The sequence below is a fragment of the Ascaphus truei genome, chromosome 2 (assembly GCF_040206685.1).
Source record: "Ascaphus truei isolate aAscTru1 chromosome 2, aAscTru1.hap1, whole genome shotgun sequence".
NCBI lineage: Eukaryota > Metazoa > Chordata > Amphibia > Anura > Ascaphidae > Ascaphus > Ascaphus truei.
In genome coordinates this window covers 44,980,060-45,002,337 of record NC_134484.1, presented here as the reverse complement: position 1 = coordinate 45,002,337, position 22,278 = coordinate 44,980,060, and the positions used below count along the sequence as shown (strand labels likewise).

Sequence of the window (22,278 nt, the reverse complement as noted above, 5' to 3'; positions counted from 1 at the left end):
CTCTTTACCACCCAACTCTCTTATCTCACCCTCACCTCTCTCACTCACCCACCCCCTTTTCTCACTCACCCACCCCTCACTCTTGCCCACCGAGCCTACTCTCTTGCCCATGCCACTCTCTCACCTACTCATCTCCCTGTCACTCAGCCTCTCTCTCACTCGCCTACCCACCGCCCCCTCTCTCACTCACCCAACCTTCTCTCACTCACGCCTCTGTGCCTCACTCACTCCTTTCTCTCACTCACCCACCTCTCACTTATCCCTCTCTCTCTCATTCATTCCCTCTCCCCTAATAATTTTACCTGGGTTGAGGCCTCTGCTTTTTTCTTATGGTTGGGGCCGACTTCCAGGTGGGACCAACTTGAGTAGAGCTGGGGTGCCATGGCACACTGAGACCCCCAGTGGCCTGACATTGAAATTGCGCCAGCTCCAGGAATTACAGAAAATAAGTGGGATTTTATTATGCATGTGGCACCGAAGACACTTAGACTTGCTACATCTGTACTGAAAGGGCTTTTAAAAAATGATTTAAATTGTCCCTAAAAATAGTACAGGTTTCTTTCTTACCAATTACTAATTTAACTTATGATCTGATAGCTACTCTTCAAAAGAAAGGTGTCTTTCGCTTCTGGTATAAACTTAAAGAAAAAACATTAAAAGCTAACAAGTATTATAATACCCAATGTCATACATGTAGGGACCAAATAAGGTCCGGTCTTAGGATGTACAGGGCCAAAAGTGGCATGCTGGCAGCAGGGCCCCTCCGTTAGAAGTGGTGGGAGTGCTTACCTTGAAGAGCGGACCTCCTCCTGCAGCGTCATGACGTCATGGTGACATGTGATGTCGCGTTGTCATAGCAGCACGTCATCATTTGATGTTGCGGCGTTATGACGTCGAGTCACCATGACAACGCAACACTGCAGGAGGAGGGCCGCTCTGGAGAAGAAAAGACCCCCCTCAAAACACACATACACTTTGGGATGACGAGCACACACTTAACTTGGGGTAAGAGGCAAAACTGCCGGTCCTGGGGCCCCTCGAAAGGCGCTGCGCTTAAGGCAGCCGAGTTGCCCTAAGGCTGGCCCTGAGTTATTACCTTTATGTTAATTTTGCTATCCTTTTTTAACACACAGTTTGCCGTGGTTACCCAATGTCTTCTGCAAAGTATTTATTGCATGATAGCAAGAATGTCCTCAGCCAGTCAAATACTATCTAATCAGAAGTCTTTAAATGATGTCTGCCATTCCATGTAAACGTTACGAACTCTTGCAAATCTTTACGCACATACAGTACATACTTAGCTGTGCTATGGCCAGTGGACACAGTTTAAAGGGATGGTCCATGAGGTGTCTTCTGATTGCATATCTCTGCTCCTTAATATCTTCATAGCAAACGTTGTCGGTCCACATGGCACATCATCCCAGCACTTGTCATCAGAGAAATGACAAATAGTTTATTGTGTTGCATAATTTATCATTCCAGATGGGACACAGGAAGATATTATGCTTGGTGGAGGAACATCCAGGCATTGTTTTTATGACCTCATGCCTAATTCTAAGTATAGGATAACAGTATATGCACAACTTCAAGAATTAGAAGGACCTGGAGTAAGCATTGTAGAAAACACATGTAAGTATAATTATTATGTTTGTGTTACGAAAATGTAACATGGAACAATATGACAGTTGTAATCTTCTTCACTATCATGCAAGGGACTTCAAAAAATTGTATCAAAAACGTAATTGGTTCCAAACACTAAAAATCTCAGTATAAAATGTATTTATTTATTTATAAAATGTTTTGCCAGGAAGTAATACATTGAGAGTTACCTCTTGTTTTCAAGTATGTCCAGGGAACATTGTTATAACAATACATGGTTACATTAAATCCACAGACATTTCATGGACAGTTAGAGTTGGAGAATTGGGTGCAGAGGATAAAAGGGTTGAAGAGTTTCAGATTGAAATACAGCAATTTTAACACCAAAGATCAGCAAACGGCTAACACCCTTTGGCTGTGCCAAAGGCTGTGTGCTTTTTAGGCGACCAGATGTAACTGTTACATAAGCCTATAATATACATCTTCTCTAACTGTGCATGCAATGTATTGTATATAATGTATACCCTGTTCATTTATGTAACTGTATTTGTAACCATGTATTATTTGTCATATTAACTATGCCCAGGACATACTTGAAAACGAGAGGTAACTCTCAATGTATTACTTCCTGGTAAAACATTTAATAAATAAATAAGTAGACTGAAGGGGTTCGGATTGAATGCAGCTGTAATTTCAGAGTTCTTTTGTCCTCCAGGGCATTAGCATTCCAGAGGGTGGGGCTGACGAAACACAGCAGTGAGCAAACACAGAGACTAGTTATAACACTGGTTATGTGCAGAGGGGAGCATCTCTTGGGGAACCCCATCAGGCATCCGCCTTTGGGGCAATGCAAATGTAAACTGAAAGGTTCTCCCAGAGTTAAAAGATTTTCACATGGAAGGTACGGCTATTTTACCATAACTAGAGGTACAGTACAGTATGTGCCTCAGGGTTTGTTTCTACAGTTTGTAAAATAGTTAGCCAACAAATTCATCCAATTGGACGGTTTAATGGTAAGCAGAAAAGTATAGCACAGGGCAATATATTGAAATGTAATGTATCGAGCAAGTTAAACATTCTAATCTATCGTACAGTAAGTTGAATCTGTTTTCTTACAACAATACTTTCAGTGCCAGTTCCAACAGTAGCAGCTACTCTTCCCCCAACAACACCGCCACCCCCTACAATTCCCCCGGCCAGAGAAGGTATGAACCAACTATAAGAGCATCAATGACTGGATCTAGTTCCAAAAGTGGTGTGATACTTACACCTCACTCTTATTCTATTTTTATTTTATTTCGTAGAATGTAAACGGTGACTTGGATCAATATATTTTTTATTTTCCCACCAAGATCAATGAACGTTAAAGTGATTAGTTCTAGTGACTGTAAAACGTAAAAAAAATTACTGCATGTAGATTTAACTTTTTCAAATTGTATTGTCTCTTTTCTGCATTTGTAACGGATTCAGCAGGGAACACCTTATCCTTTGTTATCGTTTCTATTTTAGAGGGCATTGCAAATATAATGGTACTGTAGCAATTACTATAATACTATCACTATGAATTAACACTTATTATCCATTTACATATTTATTGAAAAAGAGTACCTGTAAACAAAAGAAAAAAGGGTTTGTGGGAATAACACCATAAATACTACATTACTGTGTAATAATTAGATGTATTATTGTTACTTTTATTAAGTTATAATATACATTACAGCCCTTATTGACTGTGCACTTGACAGTAATTGATGACCTGTATTATTTTGCATTGTAACTTTGGTATAACAGTGTGCAAAGCTGCCAGAGCTGATCTGGTATTCCTTGTGGATGGCTCTTGGAGTATTGGAGATGACAATTTCAACAAGGTCATTAGTTTCCTGTATAGCACTGCTGGAGCTCTAGACCAGATCGGTCCTGATGGAACACAAGTAAGACCCTTTCTGAGTTAGAGAATAAAGCTACTGTGTTTTTTGTGGTTCGTCCCATATGTCTTGGTAGTCCAATAACACACTACAGATCTATCGGACACTGAAGGAGTATGGGGAATTTAATACAGTATGAACAAGAAGGTTTAGGATAAAAAGAAGCAAAAGCACATACAATTTATGAAGGAATTGTTTTTAATTTTGAGACAAGATAATTAGCTGAATTGTTGCTTTTTGTAAAGTGCCAAAAAACTGATACAATAGATTGTGCATGTTATCGAAACTGTATGTTTCGTTCTGGAAGACTAGTTGAACAGTTTAAGAATTTTATATTATAATACCTTTTCTTGTATAGCACAAATGGTGTAGAGAGGGGGTGAACATAGAATTTGTAGGCACAATAAGCCCCTGCCCTGTAAAGTTTACACTATTTGTTTTTTGTGCATGGAGGCACAGGGAGATAACGTGCCAAAGGTCACAAGGAGCTGACACCGGGATTTGAACCATGCTCCCCTGCATCAAACTCTGTGTCATTGTTATCAGAATTCGAGTATTTGCCCACCATTCCTTCAGGCCTATGTTAATGAATATTGATGTACAGTAAATATTAATGTATATATGCTTTTAAGCTCTGCAAACCAGAGAAGGCTGTATGTATGTACTGTGTGTTAAACTGGCCTTATGATTGCATTTCTGGTCATATATATATATATATATATATGTAGCCCTCTTTCCTCCACCCTAAGTGAGATTAAGCTGGGTAGGTGTAACTGACTACTTATCAGTGTGGTGCTGTACCTGTTTGGCAACCAGGAGGGCTGAGCTTCCGCCACGGGGAACCTGGGGTATATACTTACACTAGGTGCAGCGCCTCCACTGATGAGGGATCCCAACGTGGTGGGAGTGTGCCCTCAGCAGAACAACCATACAGTAAATACACACAATGTGAATAAACAGTATTTACTGAGCATGAACGATAACTTCAATGAAACTCTCTTTGCATATCATCATATGAATAACATTGCATCACCCTGAATGCATACCATCTCCTCACCCACATGTCCATCATCACATCCCCCTTCAGTCCCTTTGAGTGTCCACAACAATAGAGTGTGAGTGTGAGGGATAGCGCTTCCCTGTGTTGGGGCCCGGTGGTGCACTTAATATATACTACCTCCCTGATCAGTCCTGATCAGGAAAATCCTTGGAACTCAGCAACACCGCACAGTGATCCCACGCCATGCTGCGCTGCTCTCTGCAGAAATGGATGCACACGCTGACTCCACAGGGAAGGGATCCCCAACCGGAATGATCCTTTATCACAATCTCTGCTACACGCTGTACTGACAGTCAGGCACTGTCATGCAGCATTCCTCTTTCTCTCTGAGTATGGTGAAGGAGCCCCTGTCTTAAGGCTGACCCTATACCATACAGTATCCCCTAGTGTCTCAGGGGACAAACTGGGCCCTGCATGCAGAAGATCTCTTACTGTAGATTCTGTCTGATCCCAGACTCTGGCAGCTCACCACGTGCAACTGGCACTGGTGATATTACACACACTGTATACTTGGAAAGCAACCCCCCTTCTTCCTATGAGGGGCCTTTCCCTGACACAAATAAAGCTAACTGCTGTGGCTGCACTTAAAGCCATACTGTCTCTCCTTGTCAGAGCACACATCACTGCAGCTGTGTCACTGACCAGACTTACACTCACCTAAGGGCAGGGTCCCTACCTAAGGGGCCTTCCCTATGAACTACCCACTAACCTAGTGGGGTGTGGGGCCTACCTGTGGCCTGGGGGTAACCTGGCCTAGTGTAAGAAGCCACTTGCTCCTTACACATTTCCTCCCCCTTCCTTCTCCCAACTCCAACTGACTAGCGTGGTCTCTGCAACATTGTATCCTTCTCCAACAGGAGAAGCTGCAAACACTATTTGCTGGCTGGCTGCATGTGATGTGGGTGAAAGGGCAGTCCCCAGAGGTTGCTGGGAATTGTAGTCCACTCAGGACCTCTTTAGCATTGGGACCGCGTGCGCTATCTTTACTGCGCCTATGCGAAGCTGTAATGGCCGCCGCTATACTTGATGGTGCCTGCGCTACCTTGGGGAGTCCCTGCACTACGGAGCGCCATCTCTGCCCCTTAGCGCTCACTGCATTGGCCACCGCGTCTGCGCATGCGCAAGCCTCCGCGCCCGTGCGGACATAACAAAGATGGCGGCACCGTGCCTCTGACGCCATCGGGAGGACTCTTTGGGGACCTGGCTACATATATACATATATATATACAGGAAGGCCCCGCTTCTCGGTGCTTCGTTAACCGGCGTTCCGCTTATCCGGCGGCGCCGAGAAGGGGGCCGCCATCTTTAAATTGCATTCGCGCATGAACGCTGTCTGCGCGCGCATAACGTAGTTTGCGCGCGCAGACCATAGGCCGCGCATGCGCAGAACGGCGAAAAACGCCGTTCTGTGCATACAGAGAACTGAAAATCGCCGGATCTGCTTTCCGGCGATTTTCACTTTACAGCGGGCCCCTGGAACGGAACCCGCTGTATACCCGGGGCCCTGCTGTATATATATATATATATACACACACACTTCAGTATTAGGTGATATCATAGGACAAGCTTTCGAGAGTTCTCCTCTCTTCCTCAGGTCGGTAATACTGATTAACAAAGGAATCTATAGCTAAAACGGGTTAGGAGAGCAGAAAAAATACAAACAGAGATGTACTGTAGATAAGGTAGGGTGAGAAATTGGTGTTTGAAGACATTGGAAGGGTAATACAACGGTGGCAAGGGACAGCATGGAGGGGAAAGGGGATGCTGTGGGGGGGGGGGGGGGGAGTTGTGGATAAGAACATGGGCAGAGAGGCAGGTAGGATAATTACAAACAATTGTGATAGTGTGTGAGAAACCCCATATCCGCATTAAGTCCTCTTGTTTTGGTGTCAAAGAGTCTTATCATTCTGAGTTCAAATGTTTTCTGTTCTTGGGTGCGTTTAAACATTCCAATGAGGATTTTGATTTTAAAATCATTTATGGAATGATCTGGTGTGTATATATATATATATATACACACACACACACACACACACACACACACACACACACACACACACACACACACACACACACACACACACACACACACACACACACACACACACACACACACACACACACACACACACACACACACACACACACACACACACTGTATATAGAAGAGAGGGTTCTGGAGCATGCAAAAACAAGCAAAGTATACCTCAGCAGAAGTCCATGAACAGTACTTATCTCGTAGTGGTGCATGCAGAAGAGCTGGGATCTTCCTCCAGCCCAGTAATGGTATAAAATAGAACAAATACACAGCTTCAGTAGAGTATAGAAACAACTTTAATCCGTCTAACACACAGAAAAAAGATAAAACCGGGCCATGTTTAGGACCTGGGTGGTCCCATGTCACGCTCCTTTGGACCATGTAAGTCCGAAACAGGGCCCGGTTTTATATTTTTTTCCTGGTGTCAGACGGATTAAAGTTGTTTCTATATTCTACTGAAGAACAGTGAGGGCCGTGGGTTCCTCTGTTGTACATATATATATATATAAAAAAAACATTTTTTAAATAGTTAATGAATAATCTTTACTTTTTCATAGGTTGGAATTGCTCAATTTAGTGATGACGCCAGAACGGAATTTAGGCTAAGCTCATACACAGACAAGGAATCTCTGCTGGGGGCTATCAAAAAAATAGCATATAAAGGAGGAAACACAAAAACAGGTATACAGTATGAAGTCTCATTTCCTCTCCCTGTAGCGTTCAATCATTCTTATTTACAATAAGGAACTGCTGTTAGGAAAGATAAATTCAGCCTGGTATATTGCCATACTGGCATATGATAAAATAAAGTCCAGTGTTTCTTTGATTTACATATACTTCTTAGTGCCGTTTTGGTTTTGTGTGTATTGGTTCTAAAAAAATATGGTATTTTTGGTTTTAAACTGGTTTTGATAAAACTCGCTTTCTTTGGTTTACCTATTTTATACCAAATTATCTACAACAATTCAAAATAAGCAGGAACATGTTAAAATAGCATACAGTACTAACGCATATAAAAGTTCTTGAAATAAGTATAAAAAGCATAAAAACAAGTAGGAAACTTAAAGATCATTGCAGGAAAATGATGAAAACATACAGTATATGAGTAGAAACACCTTTTGTGCTAAATGGTTTTTGGTTTGGGTATAGTTCTAAAAATCTACAGGGTTTTGGAATATACGTTAAGTTCTGATTTCTTTCACTCGTTTTTGCCCATCTATACTTTTTATACACAGACTTAATTTGAACAGGTAGGTAGTAGTAGTAGCTAAAAAAAAGCTCTCAGTTTTTATGGGAACATATTTCTGTCACTAGCATATTGTAATCCTTAATCCTGAAATCTATTTGGTTCATCCCACCCTGAGGGAGCCATCCTCGCCTATGGAGTAGTATTTTGTGGGCAAAGGGACTCATGAATTCCAGTATCAGTGTGGATATCTAGGGAAAGAAATGAGGTGACCTCTTTCAACAGATTTGGTCCCTGATACCTGGCACGCACAATTCACCTTTATACCAATGTGTTCCCATTCTTCACAGACACCGCAGTCATGCAATTTTGTGTTTATTCCTAATGTTTTGTTTACCCCTCTGTTTTACAACCCTTTTATTTAAGGTTCCTCTTTATTGTTCTTTCACTTTGGTGTTTCTTCGTTTGTCTCCTTTTAAGGGTCATGCTAGAGACCTCATTTGTATAAGGAACCATTTTATTGATTGTGCTGAATTAGGCACATGGTTGTGCCGATGTACTGAATACTGATTACAATCACCAATGTTAGCTCCTTGCGACCGTAGCCAAGTTACTTGCTCTCTCTGTCTCTGCTCCCCACTGTGTACCTTTCCGATAGTCATTGGTCTTGTAAAGTCTATGTACAACAATACAGTACACACGCAAACAGCATAATAGTTCAATTCACTTGATGTGTAATAAGAATGATTGAAATGGCTTGTTTAAAAATATTGCCATAAGGAATGCCTAGAAACAAGCGCAAAGATTTGCCTCCATGGTGAAATGTAGTTGGTGATATTAATGCATACAATAATGGTTAAAGTACACTCACACAGTGCTTAAGAGCAATAAACATGAATGAACCACACTGTCACCGGCTCCCCAGTCCTACGCCTCCTCTGTAATGCTCCTAATCGCTGCTCAATTACTTGCTGTTTTAAAACACTCTCCGCCACCCACGCTCTCACCACCGCTCACCTCCGCACGCCCTGCCCCACCTACACTGCTGTGCCCGGGGCAGCTGCCCCGCTCGCCCCTCCCCCCCCCTAATTCCACTTCTGTTTGTCACTGTCATTACTTCCCTTTGGTCCTAGTTGGGACAGTCTCTTTAAAGGACCCGAGAGCTAAGTAACCATTGCTTAAAAAAAATTGTAACATTATTGGTTTCTTTGTCAACTGACAAATGATGAGAACTGTGTCTGTGCGGCGTTATTATTAAATAAACCCATTTTATTATTTTTTTCGTCAATCTTTTTGTTATAAAGGCTTAGTATAATTCCATTTGTTATTTTACCTTAAAGGCAGGGCAATTAAGCACGTCCGAGATGATTTGTTTACCATTGAAGCTGGCATGAGAAAGGGCGTCCCAAGGGTCCTGGTGGTGATTACTGATGGACGTTCTCAAGACGAAGTTAACAAAATTGCCAAAGAAATGCAATTAGATGGTAAGATAGATATTAAAAAGTTTTTACTTGATAAATAATTTTTCAGTGAGTGACTCCTTCTATAGTTACCCTCCTACTGTCTCTGTAAGTTCTCCCTACTTACCACTTAGATTGTAAGCTCTTCAGAACAGGGACTCTCTTTCCCTAATGTTTACTGTTATGTCTGAAATGCTTATTCGTATTATGTCTCCCATTATTATATCACGTGTATTACTGCTGTAAAGCACTGTGTACATGGATGGCACTATACAAGTAAAGATACAGTATACATACATACAGTACATACATGTATGCAGTGGCGTAACTACTGCCCAGGATACCGGAGCAGATCCTGGGGGCCCAAGCTCGAGGGGAAGGGAGTCAAGACCCTCCCACCCGACTCGTGATGAACCCCCGCAAGCAGTTACAGGGACCCCACGCTCTTCTCCTCAGCAACTGATTGCCTGGGGAGAGAGCGGGGCCTCTGTAAGAGCATCCCCCAGCCATCAACGTCGCGGCGTCATGTATCGTCATGGTGACGCGACATCACATGCCAACGCATTGCCATGACATGATGCTGGGACTTTGCTTGGGGGACCCTTACGGCATAGTTACGCCACTGCATGGATCCAATGACGGCTGAGAGAGATAATAGCCGTGAGATAATTCGCAATAATGGTAGTTTTTTTAGCTCCACATATTTTGCAACTACAGAATTATTGTACCATTCGGCATTATCATGAGGGTAGCAGAAAAAAATAGTTCCGTAGACACAATTTTAGATGAACATATGGCAGGTTCATTGTCAGTATATAACATTGCAGGGCCTTGTGGCTGACATGACTAGCTTTTTCATTAGATGGTAGGATCTGTAGTTATCCAGCCTACTCATGCGATCCATTGCTACCCGAGCAAAGGGGAATTAGAACAGAAAGACATCCTTGTCAGGATATGAATATGAGTCTGACGGAGTTTGTGAAGTGAAACCAAACCTGGAATGGGAATACGCTGCAGCAGAATTGGGAATCTATTTCAGAAAAGACAAATACCTTTAAAATGGTATCTCTACCACAACACTGATGTTTACTAAATATTGAACAAGTGGAAATGGAACTATGTTAGTGATTTTCTTTGCGCAAAGCAGCAGTATCACCTACCTACTGTGTCCACTTGTATCTGTGTCAGAGCAGGTGCTACTCACAGTTCTTAGCAGTGTGTGGCACACACATCCCAGAAATGTCCCGTCCTGACTTGTATTTCGCATCTCTGCCCATTTGCAAACAAAGTACTGTGGTTGAATGCCATCCATGGTGCCACCTACTCAACAGGTGTACAAGAAACCAAGTAATGAGCACATCTGTACTATAGTGAATGAGAGAACCTGTAGCCATGTTGCTTTTTTTGTGTGAAGTTTAACTGATACATATCAACATTACATTTGTTTATTACACTTATTGTTTTTTTTGTCACTTTCATCAGTCTCCTATTGAGAAGAGATAACTGACCACTCCAGTAGTACGTTGTTTCATTTCATTGAACCAACTTTTTAGACAAGCTCTCAAGAGCTAGGTCCTCTTCATCTGGTCAAGAAATACTGTCCTGCAAATGTGTCCTTCTGACTTAAAAAAACAGAGGGCTATTGGTAAGGATCAGCGGGATGGGATTTTGATATGGTAGAACAGAAACAGGAGAGATTGCGCTGAAGGATATGTTGTCATCTTTTAAATCAGGGTTCTTGGGTGGTGGCCACATGTCCACATTGACAGGATACAAAGAAAAAAAGCGGAGAAAGGCGCATTGAGAAGCAGTATACTTTTATACAATAAAATAGTCCCATAAGAGGACTGAACATGCAATCAATATGACATCAATAACCATAATAAAACAAGGAATAGAAATGAAAAGAAACTTACAACACTAGCTACAATGTGCGAGCAGGTGACCGGGATGTCCGAAGCACAGCCGTGGGAGCAGATGATTCAGGTCCGGACCCGTGAGGCTCCACTTGCTGTGCTTGCCTTCATTCTGCCATTCCACCTCTCCACCAATGAAGATTCACGTAGCAGCCATTCGTGAACTCTACGCGTTTCGCACTGCGTGCTTCGTCAGGAGTATACAACCTACAACTCGTCCCTCTTTGCTCCACTGCTTATAAATCTGACTGGAGAAAGGGGTCAGCAATTTTCCCAGTTCTTTGCACCGTACGCATTAAAAATTGAAATAGAAAATATATAGAGTCTCTGATGTAAATAATGATTAAAATGTATCATACATTTCTGGTGTGCAAACGAATTTATCAAACGTTCATTTCCTCTTTTCTTCCCAGGTTTCAGCATTTTTGCTATTGGCGTGGCGGATGCAGACTATGCAGAGCTAGTTAACATCGGCAGCAAGCCCAGTGAGAGGCATGTCTTCTTTGTGGATGACTTTGATGCTTTCAAGAAAATAGAAGATGAACTGATCACCTTTGTTTGTGAGACGGCTACAGCAAGTTAGTGCCACCTTCCCGTATTTTCGGTTTTCCTTTGAAAATAATTGCAGAGTGATTTATGGACGAATCACGATGTTTGCCTGTTAAAAATGCTGTTTGTCTATGCAGAAATAATGACACTTGGTAAAGTTAGCTCCGTCAATCCTCTGAGACACGTCTGTGGCAGGGTTTGCAGCAATCAAGGTAATGCCCTGTCCTTCGGGGATTACTCCTTCAATAACCTGAGGTATTCCATTCTTGGTGTTACTCTCAGACAGACCATGAAATAGGACTTTTGGAGGAGAGTAGGGGAGAGCGAAATAATACTACGTTATTTCGGTCAGACCTAAACCTGACGTCAATCCCTGACGTAGGGATTTTGCCTAAGGCGTTTGTCTTATTTCAGGGTCTGGATTGGGAGTAACTCCAGGTTTGGATATAACTTTAAAAAGGTATTTGTCGTTAAGATTAACAGACCTTCGTGTGTAGGGTATTTTTATAATCGGGACTCATTTGCATATAATTCGCATATTATTTCCTTAATGCCCGTTCTCTATAAGGAAAGGCTTTAAAGTTTTAACGTTGCGTTAAATGACATTACGGCATTTAGTGCGTCTGGGCCTAAGTAGAATGTATACAGATTGGCGCCCATTATTTTAAATTCAGAAGTACAGTTCTGTTCGATTTATCAAGTTTCTTTGATAAATCGCGCCAGAACTCCCCACTGTGTTTAAACCATCTTTCACTTTTTTTAAATCCCACGGGAGGTACACAATTGACATACATTGTTGCGTAGCTGACGTTCGGGAATAGGGAATCTGTACACTATTTATGTAACCGTCACTGCCTCTATTGAGAGTAATATCTTATGGAGATGGCGTAGCATAAGTGTAAGTGCTACACTAACCCTGTATAGCTGCGTAACGGGCGCTACCTTTGCATATAATGTAACATATAAATGGAGGCCCTTGTCAACAAACCGTCAACACTTCAAAAACAGCATGGCACATTAGGTGGCGTAAGAGTATGTACAGTATGTGGAATACATAAGAAACCCCCTATTCCAGTTTTACAGAGCACTTTACAGTTACAAGTATCTTTAGACCTTGGACTTGAAAGTCTTATGAAACGATTTTGCCCTGCTCTCTTATCACATACTAATGCCATATTTTGGTTTCCAGCTTGTCCGTTGGCTTTCATGCAAGGCAACAGTGTATCAGGTACTGTTATCCTATTACTAAACTGTTATTCCACAATGATGTCTTGTCAATTTCTATTGCATTTAGTCTCTGGTAATTACAATGTTCATGCATATTTACAGCCGGCATGCTTTGGCTTAATTCATTTAAATGCTAAGCCCGTTGAACTGTTTCAGTAACTGCTCATATTATCAGTCGGATGTGAGAGATCCAGATGTTTCCTGCGGGTTATCTTGGGATAACAAAAAAATACCCACAATTCCATGCTTATTATTTACATACATTAACCCTTTCAGACATGGTTTATATCTTGCAATCTATACACCCAAATACAAAGTAATGTATATCGTCATGTAAGCCAGCCCTGAAATTGTTGAAAAGTAATTCATTCCAAATTATTGTAGAATTTGTGCTTAGTGCCTATGTATCTGTTGTATTGCTGTAGTTTGTGCTTCTCAATCATTTACACTAAGGTGCAGTTTGGGGCCTTATAACGCGTGTATTCCCACACACAAGTTCAGAACACTATACTGCCTGGGATCGGTCAAACAGCTTTGTTAGCAATAGTTTGAGTAGGCAATAGGATTTATTAATTAGGGGTTTGTGGAACAAATATGTCCTAACAGGGGATGCATAGTGTAAAATAGGTTGGGAATCACTGATCTAAATAATAGCTACAGTATTTATCTTATGGATACTCACTGTTAAATGTGTATACCACTTGTACTGCTGCTGAACTAAATTGCACAAGCATAAGCTCTTGCATGGCTCCATGAAACACGTTCATGGATCCATTGATCCTTTAATGCATCTTTGATCGAGTCCTGAAGTAACCGGAGTGTTTGGAGTATCAATGGTCAGCTTATTATAGCATGTACAGTATATGTCGTTTTCTCCTGTTCATTGCAGAATTTTGAGTTGATCAATATGAAAGCTCTGTGCCCCTCTGTGTGTTTGTTTTAAATAATACGTTATCGGTAACATATTACAGCATGTAATTGAATGAGAGCACACAACTATATTTAACATCTCACTATAAATGTCACTTTGCAGGGTTTAAAATGATGGACATGTTTGGCTTGGTGGACAAGGAGTACTCAGCACTTGAAGGTGTCTCTATGGAGCCTGGCACCTTCAATAACTACCCTTGTTATAGACTGCACAAGGATGCCCTGGTGTCTCAACCTACTAAGTATGTTCACACAAATGTAAAAGTCATATGACTTATCTAAAGATTATTCTCTTTCCTCAGTGGCGCAAACTAAGAGGAGACAAATTGGAAAATTTCGTATCTATTCCATCTGAAACAAACAAATAGTATCTTCTCACTTACATACTAGTAAGGGAAAATCAAATCAGCTCTGCTCCGGTGTCTGATCCACGGCACTGAGAGTGTTCTCGTCCTGGGCCCAACTCCATGACCTCATTATCTAAAGTTTACTTTAAAACGATTGCAATACAAACTAAAGACAATGCAATAATAATTTGTGTTTACTTTCCTTTAATCAGTGTTTTTAGCAACGTGCTAAGAAATTAATTCTGATGTGCAGTGACGAGAAAATGTTTGTGAACCCCAATGATAATTACGGAAATGCTATAGTTTTTCCATGATAACCTTCTTCAATCAAAACCAGTATTTTCTTAAATATCCAATAGGGTTTATATTAACCAATTCAATGTCTTTTGAAACAAAATTATGCATGAATTAGACAAACAATGAGGCTATGAGCCAAAGTAAGTGAAACACTGGTTTTATCAGCTTAATTAAAGGGGATAATTAGAAACAGGTGTTAAAATAATTAGGTAGATCTTCAAGGGTGAGTTTGGGAGGACCCACACTATATAAAGATCAGAAAGTTTGTGAATTTGGTCTTCACCATACAGGTGTGGGGAAACATGTCATGCCATGAACAAAATAAATCTTTGAAGACCTCAGAAAAGCAGTTATTGAGCCTTATCAATATAGACAGGGTAACAAAACTACTTCTATGGATTTGGGGCTCTAACAATCCACTGTCAGACAGTCTACAAATGGAGAAAGTTCAAGACCACAGTCACTCTACCTAGGAGCGGTCGTCCTACCAAAACAAGAACAAACAAGCAAATCATCTAGAAAGTCACAAAGAGTAACAGTCAAGGATCTACAGCTCACTCTCGCTTTGGCTTATGTGAGTATTCATGACTCAACTATCAGAAAAAAACTGAACAAGAATGGTGTTCATGGCAGGGTAGCCAGGAGGAAAACACTGCTCTCAAAAAAGAACATTGCTGCCTTTCTGTAGTTCGCCAAAGAGCACATAGATGATCCACAAAACTTCTAGAATAATGTTCTCTGGACAGACGAGTCAAGAGTAGAACTTTTTGGCCTCAATGAGAAACATTATGTTTGGGTAAAAACAGAACTGCGTTCGAACAGAAAAACCTCATCCCAACCGTCAAGCATGGTGGTGGGAGTGTGATGGTTTGGAGCTGCTGTGCTACCCCAGGACCTGGACCGCTTCCCATCATTGACACAACCATGAATTCTGAATTGTGTCACAAGATTCCATAGGAGGATATCGGGCCATACGTCCGTGAGCTGAAACTGAAATGAGAATGGGCCATGCAGCAAGACTATGATTCTGAACATACAAGCAGATCTACAAAAGAATGGCTGCAAATGAAGAAATTCCGCATTTTAGAATGGTCTAGTCAAAGTCCGGACCTAAAGCCCATTGAAATGTTGTTGCAGGCCCTAAAGAGAGCTGTCCATGCATCGAAAGCCATCAAATATCACTGAGTTGAAGCAGTTTTGTAAGGGGGTATGGGGCAAAATTCCTATTAAAAAAAACCCCCAAAAAACATGTGAGAGACTGACCAGCAGTTACAGGAAACGCTTAGTTGAAGTTATTGCTGCTCAAGGGGGTGCCACCAGGTACTGAATCTAAAGGTTCACATACATTTTCACACATGGATATTGAATGTTGGATCATTTGTGGATAGATAAATTCATGTTGAAAAGGTATCATGTTTTTTGTTTGATCAGGTTATCTATTATTAGATTAAGATCTAATAACATTTCAGGTCTGAAATATATGTGAAATATGTGAAAATCCTAAGGGGTTCTCAAACTTTTTCTCACCTATATATTGACAAACATAGATAATCAGAAAAAAAACTTTCTGAATATGCATGGTAAACGTACATGCACTCTCATTGGAAGGTTTGCTTTGAAACAAATATTTCAGTAAAACATAATATGTTGAAATAGAAATGACAACAATGGTTAACCAGGATCATAACGGAATATAAGATCTGATTGAAGATATTTCATTTCCAAGTGTTCAACTACTCACTCTCTCTCCCCTCTCTCCCCTCTCTCCCCTCTCTCCCCTCTCTCCCCTCTCTCCCCTCTCTCCCCTCTCTCCCCTCTCTCCCCTCTCTCCCCTCTCTCCCCTCTCTCCCCTCTCTCCCCTCTCTCCCCTCTCTCCCCTCTCTTCCCTCTCTCCCCTCTCTCCCCTCTCTCCCCTCTCTCCCCTCTCTCCCCTCTCTTTCCTCTCTTCCCTCTCTTCCCTCTCTCCCCTCTCTCTCCCTCTCTCTCCCTCTCTCTCCATATTTGATCTGTTCAATGCAACACCTGGACCAGGTTTAGTGTTTTTACACACTAAGCATGCCTTGGTACTGATTACATTACTTGCTCGTTCTGTACTAACGGAGCAATCCAAGCCATTTTCTTTCTTCATTTTTTAATACAGAATTGAAGCAGGGGGTCTCCGTAGCTGAACCCCATTAATTTCAGCTCCGGGGACCCCCTGCTTATGGAGATACTTACGTCCGAAGGGGGTGCCAGTATCTGCAGTTTTCAGCTTCCTCGTCAGACGTGCAAATAGGAAGTTGAGCCTGGTGACGTCACAGCTTCCTATTGGCCCAAGAGTTTTGAAAAGCGGCCTTAATGTGAACCCTGGAGTGGCTACCACCACCCACTACGGAGGTAAGTACCTCCGGAAGCAGAGGGGCCCTGGCGCTGAAATTAATGGAGTTCAGCTCCGGGGACCCCCTGCTTCAATACTGTATTTAAAAAAAAGTGGGTACAAAATGGCTTGGATTGCCTCTAATGTAAAAAGCCAACATACTAATTCATAATGTGACAAAAAGCGCAATGTATTTCAATTGTAATTTTTTCTTTCACAGATATATCCACCCAGAGGGTCTCCCTTCAGACTACACGATTTCGTTCCTTTTCCGAATACTTCCTGACACACCCAAGGAACCATTTGCTCTATGGGAGATCTTAAACAAAGAGTATGAACCGTTGGTTGGAGTTATTCTTGACAGTATGTTGTCATATTTTTATTTTCATAAACTAGGCCATTCTGTTTGCTTTGTAGCCGTCTCTAAATGTTGGGTTAATGTTTGGGATTCGGCATTAAACTCACAGTGGAGCTTTTCATACCTTGAGGAGCCTGACACTGTTAAAAAGCAACTGGTGTATGTACTGTACTGAAATGCTTACAGACTCAGAACATTATAAAACAAAATATATCACCATCTGAAAGCCACACAGAGTCATTGGGGAAAAAAGATTGCTCGTGCCCTACACTAACTCATGAATGAATACTGTATGTCATGTAGTATTTTCCCCATTAATCAAGTTATCTTCTCCACTGCTTATCTCTTACATATGTTGCCTCTCATGTTGTCATTAAGTAAAACGGTGTTAAATGGAACAAAAGCTTGAATGAAAGTTGTTTGAGTTTACAATACATGTCATTTTATCTAGTTTTGGCCGCAGGAAAAAACACTAGTGCAATTTACTCATAAACTTTTATTTCACTGACAATAATCTACCTTCAGATAGATTCCACTATTTGACAGGCCACTTAGTTTTTGGAAAAGATCAGTAAATGGTGGGGTGATCTGCAATGCTTTGAGTGCCAGATTCACTAAGCTCTGTTAGCCTTTAATGTGACATTAACCAAGTAATCCATGTTAATAGTAAAGCTGTATTCACTCAAGTAAAAGAATTTGATGCTAACCAGGATTTACTCCTGTAAAACAATTGGCAAGAGAGAGCCAGACCAATTTGCTTACATATCTTCAAAAAGATGTATGGTTCACATGGTGATGCAACACATACATATTTTTTATTTGCATATTCCCAGATGGGTTCACTCCTTAATATCTCTGTCTGTCTGTCTGTGTCTGTCTGTGTCTGTCTGTGTCTGTCTGTGTCTGTCTGTGTCTGTCTGTGTCTGCCTGTGTCTGTCTGCCTGTGTCTGTCTGCCTGTGTCTGTCTGTCTGTCTGTCTGTCTGTGTCTGCCTGTGTCTGCCTGTGTCTGCCTGTGTCTGTCTGTGTCTGTCTGTCTGTGTCTGCCTGTGTCTGCCTGTGTCTGCCTGTGTCTGCCTGTGTCTGCCTGTGTCTGTCTGTGTCTGTCTGTGTCTGTCTGTGTCTGTCTGTGTCTGTTTGTGTGTCTGTGTGTGTGTGTGTGTGTGTCTGTCTGTGTCTGTGTCTGTCTGTGTCTGTCTGTGTCTGTCTGTGTCTGTCTGTGTCTGTCGGTGTCTGTCGGTGTCTGTCGGTGTCTGTCTGTGTCTGTCTGTGTCTGTCTGTCTGTGTCTGTCTGTGTCTGTCTGTGTCTGTCGGTGTCTGTCTGTGTCTGTCTGTGTCTGTCTGTGTCTGTCTGTGTCTGTCTGTGTCTGTCTGTGTCTGTCTGTCTGTGTCTGTCTGTGTCTGTCTGTCTGTGTCTGTCTGTCTGTGTCTGTCTGTGTCTCTCGAAAATCTGATGCTGTAACATTTCTGCAGACAGACTAATAGCCCATTGGATTAGCACAGCAGGGGTCCCTGGCAGTCCCATTCAAACTGAATGAGACTGCCAGGGACCCCCGCTGTGTTAATCCGATGGGCCATTAGTCTGTTTGCAGAAATGTCACAGAAATGTCGAAGCATTACTAGGAGATTGCCCCAGATTTTCAATGGCAAGTGTTTGGATACTTGTTGCTGCATCTGTAGTTATTTTTGCCTATGATTAACTTAGTGAATCAGGTGTTAATTCCAGGGGGAAAATGGCTTCTTGTTTTAGGTAATGTCCTGTTATTTTTTACCAATTTAAAAGGCCTTTGTGAATCCAGCCCTGAGTGTTGTGTCCCCCTCTGCCGTACTTCCAAACACATTTTCTGAAGTCTCCCAGTTAGTGGGTGGGCTGAAGTTAGGCTTCATATGATGGAAACACAATGATTAATAGGGTAGGGAAACTAGTTCCGAGGAAATTCCTTGAGATGGAACATTCATTCAGTCGGGATCTTTTCATCATAGTCTCCCAGCTACAAAACTCTGGGCAAGAGATTGCAACAGATCTATTGGATGAACAAAACCTACAACTCTCAATGGGGTTTCTGATTTTTGTTGTATAGTTTTGCAGCTGTTGGACTTCAATATTTTTTACCTCTGAACAATAGTGATAAAACACTTAACAGTAGCTAAGCAAGAAATACGCTTTTGCCACTTCAGATGTAAGTTACTCTTACACCCCCCCCCCCCCAACCCCCTAGCATGTGGTAGTATGGGAATCCTGTTTGCTGCTATCAATGCCATAAATACTCTTAGGGGCAAATCCACAAAGCTCCTTTAAGTCAGGGAAAATAACGTGACCTTACCTAAATAGCTAATTATATACAAAAAGAATGTTCATTAGTATTAGAATAGGCTTAAGGTCAGTTTAAGATGGCACTGCCTTGAGTTGGCTTAACATGATCACGCTACACCTGTCTTCCCAAAGTGTTAACTCTCTCCAAACACTGAAAAATGTACCACACACACACACACACACACACACACACACACACACACACACACACACACACACACACACACACACACACACACACACACACACACACACACACACACACACACACACGAAACAAGGAGAGTGGGGGGTTCTAATTAGATTGACACTAGTACCCCCTTCATCACAAGGGACCTTAGGCTTGTTAGTATATTGTAGGTCTTCTGCGAATCTTTTAAGAGTTGTGGGGTGTGTCATTTAAAAAGACTTCGTATATTTCATTAGTATATCTCTCAGGTATGTAAGGCACACTCCTTTTTCAGCACAGGTGTTTCTCCACATGTCTCGCCCTCATTACTCGTGAAAAGTATGGGGATGTTTAGGTTTGAAATACAGCATCTTCGTTGCATGGTCTACATTCAAATGTAACTTTACTTTTTGTGTAGACGGTGGCAAAACGCTCACTTATTTTAACTACGACTACAAAGATCAGTTCCAAACAATCACCTTTGAGGGGCCCGAAATAGCGAAGATCTTTTACGGCAGTTTCCATAAGGTTAGTTACAAAAAGTCTCCAGGTTTGTCCACTTTCATTTCCAATGTTATCAACTGTGTAATATAACTACTGCAACAAACGGGTTAAAAAAACAACACCACATTCCTTTACCCGAATCTTACAACTAGACAACATTGATAAATAACTTGTATATTCCACTGTAACGTCAGTAATTATTTATTGTTGTAAGAACCACCCGTAATTTTTTTTTACCAGCTTTTCCATAAGAGAGGAAAAAAAAGTCCCACATACATCAGAATCACAATAAAGTGAACGCATGTAATGTGTAACACAGCGGTGTGCAAACTGGGGGGCGCAACCCCTGGGGGGGCGCGAGGCTGCCGACGGGGGGGGGGGGGGAGGGGCGCAGGGTTTACAGGGGCCCCGCGTGCTTCCCGAAGGCACTTAAATTAAGTGCTGGGGGAGCTGCAGGGCCTCTGTAAACCTAACTTACCGTGGCTTCCTTCCTGCGTCGCCATGGCAATGCGGCGTCAAAATGACGCCGCGAGGTCATGTGACTTCACGTTGCTATGGCATCGTGACGTCATTACGCTGAAGCGCGGGTAAGTGGGTAAGGGGGGGCGCGGGAGTGCGGGGACCGCCGGCAGGGGGGCGCAGGGAAAAAAGTTTGCGCCCCCCTGGTGTAACATATTCCCTCCTAACTTATACTCATAACATAATGTATGATATGTTAACCCTTTCAGTGCCAAGTGGGCTCTTTCTCGCAAAAATTTCCTTTACCAATATTTCAAAACAACAACATAGGGGAGAATATTCCAGAGACGTATGGGGTCAGGATAAACGTTGGAAATTAATGTATAAAGGTTTGTTTGTTTTGGACTGAGTCAGTCTTTTTAGACTGTAATGTGACATTTAAAATGAAGGGCCTACAATTTTTTTTTGAAACCCATAGTGTAGTTTTTCACATTTTAACGACCTGGTCCTTTTCTCCTGATACAGTTGCATGTAGCTATCACCAAGACTACGGCCAAATTGATTGTTGACTGCAAGCAAGTTGCTGAAAAACCAATAAACGCTGCTGGAAATATCACAACTGATGGTATGGAGGTGCTGGGGAGGATGGTTAGATCAAGAGGACCAAAGGACAACTCTGCACCAGTAAGTCACACGTATTATGTTAGCTCCCGCCATGCAAAATGTGCTGTTTTTCAAACTTGCTAAATAATTACGTTAAAACTCACAAGATGCTAAAGCAACAGTTGAGAGACGGCATGTAACCAATAAACATTTTCAGCACAATATGCCTTTGATTGTAAAACCCACTTGTTAAATTCCTCTGGATACAAGTTCTTCTGTTGGACATAAAATTTACATTTATTAGATTTTCTTTCTTCTTTTTTTCTTTTTAACTATATAGTAGAAAGAAGTATATATTATCATAAATTTGACCTCAACACAATGGATAATAAAAATGATTGATTATTGGAGATATGTCTATGAACAAAAAGCGCCTTGTGTTTTGACAATGATCATATCTTACTCTAAACGGAAAGGGAATTCAACAGAACAACCTTTGTGGCCACATTCCAATAACAGCCAACAAAGGCCAAGTTACTAAGGCTCAAGAGTCACAATTAAAGAATTCATTGTATGGGGAATGGGAAGGAAATGTCTTTTGTGAGCGTCTTGCAAGTCTACAACGCTTTATTAGTTTACCAATAAACCAACTCACTGAAAAATGTTATTCTGTTGAGAATGAATGTTGTAAGGATTTAAGTACGGAGATAAGAATTTATATAAAAAGTTTATCAGTGGCTCCCATTATGCAGTTCTTGTAACGTAATCAGAATGTTTCATATGCTTGCATGAAATTCAAGCAATGTCACGGAACATTCTGCATCCCGGTGCAATACTGTGTAACAATGTGTTATCATAGCCGACAGGACTGCTCCGAAGGTCTTATACTTGTCCACTTTTCAGTCCAAAATAGCCAGGAGGAATGGCACCTATTCAGTAAGATGTGAAAATGTCTTCCATTGCTCTGGAAGATTACAGCTCCA

The 22,278-nt window shown here is 41.7% G+C and overlaps 1 protein-coding gene across 3 annotated transcripts in view; it reads left to right on the top strand.

Moving 5' to 3' along the window:
• COL14A1 (collagen type XIV alpha 1 chain) overlaps positions 1-22,278 on the top strand; it is a 197,941-nt gene that overhangs the window by 113,687 nt on the left and 61,976 nt on the right. For all 3 annotated transcript variants that reach the window (XM_075582330.1, XM_075582318.1, XM_075582326.1), the window contains 11 exons: positions 1,483-1,629; positions 2,730-2,804; positions 3,391-3,530; positions 7,180-7,303; positions 9,149-9,292; positions 11,598-11,762; positions 12,923-12,961; positions 13,994-14,132; positions 17,111-17,253; positions 20,148-20,257; positions 21,218-21,376. In XM_075582330.1, the coding sequence (XP_075438445.1) occupies positions 1,483-1,629; positions 2,730-2,804; positions 3,391-3,530; positions 7,180-7,303; positions 9,149-9,292; positions 11,598-11,762; positions 12,923-12,961; positions 13,994-14,132; positions 17,111-17,253; positions 20,148-20,257; positions 21,218-21,376 (1,385 nt within the window). The remainder of the gene's footprint in view (positions 1-1,482; positions 1,630-2,729; positions 2,805-3,390; positions 3,531-7,179; positions 7,304-9,148; positions 9,293-11,597; positions 11,763-12,922; positions 12,962-13,993; positions 14,133-17,110; positions 17,254-20,147; positions 20,258-21,217; positions 21,377-22,278) is intronic.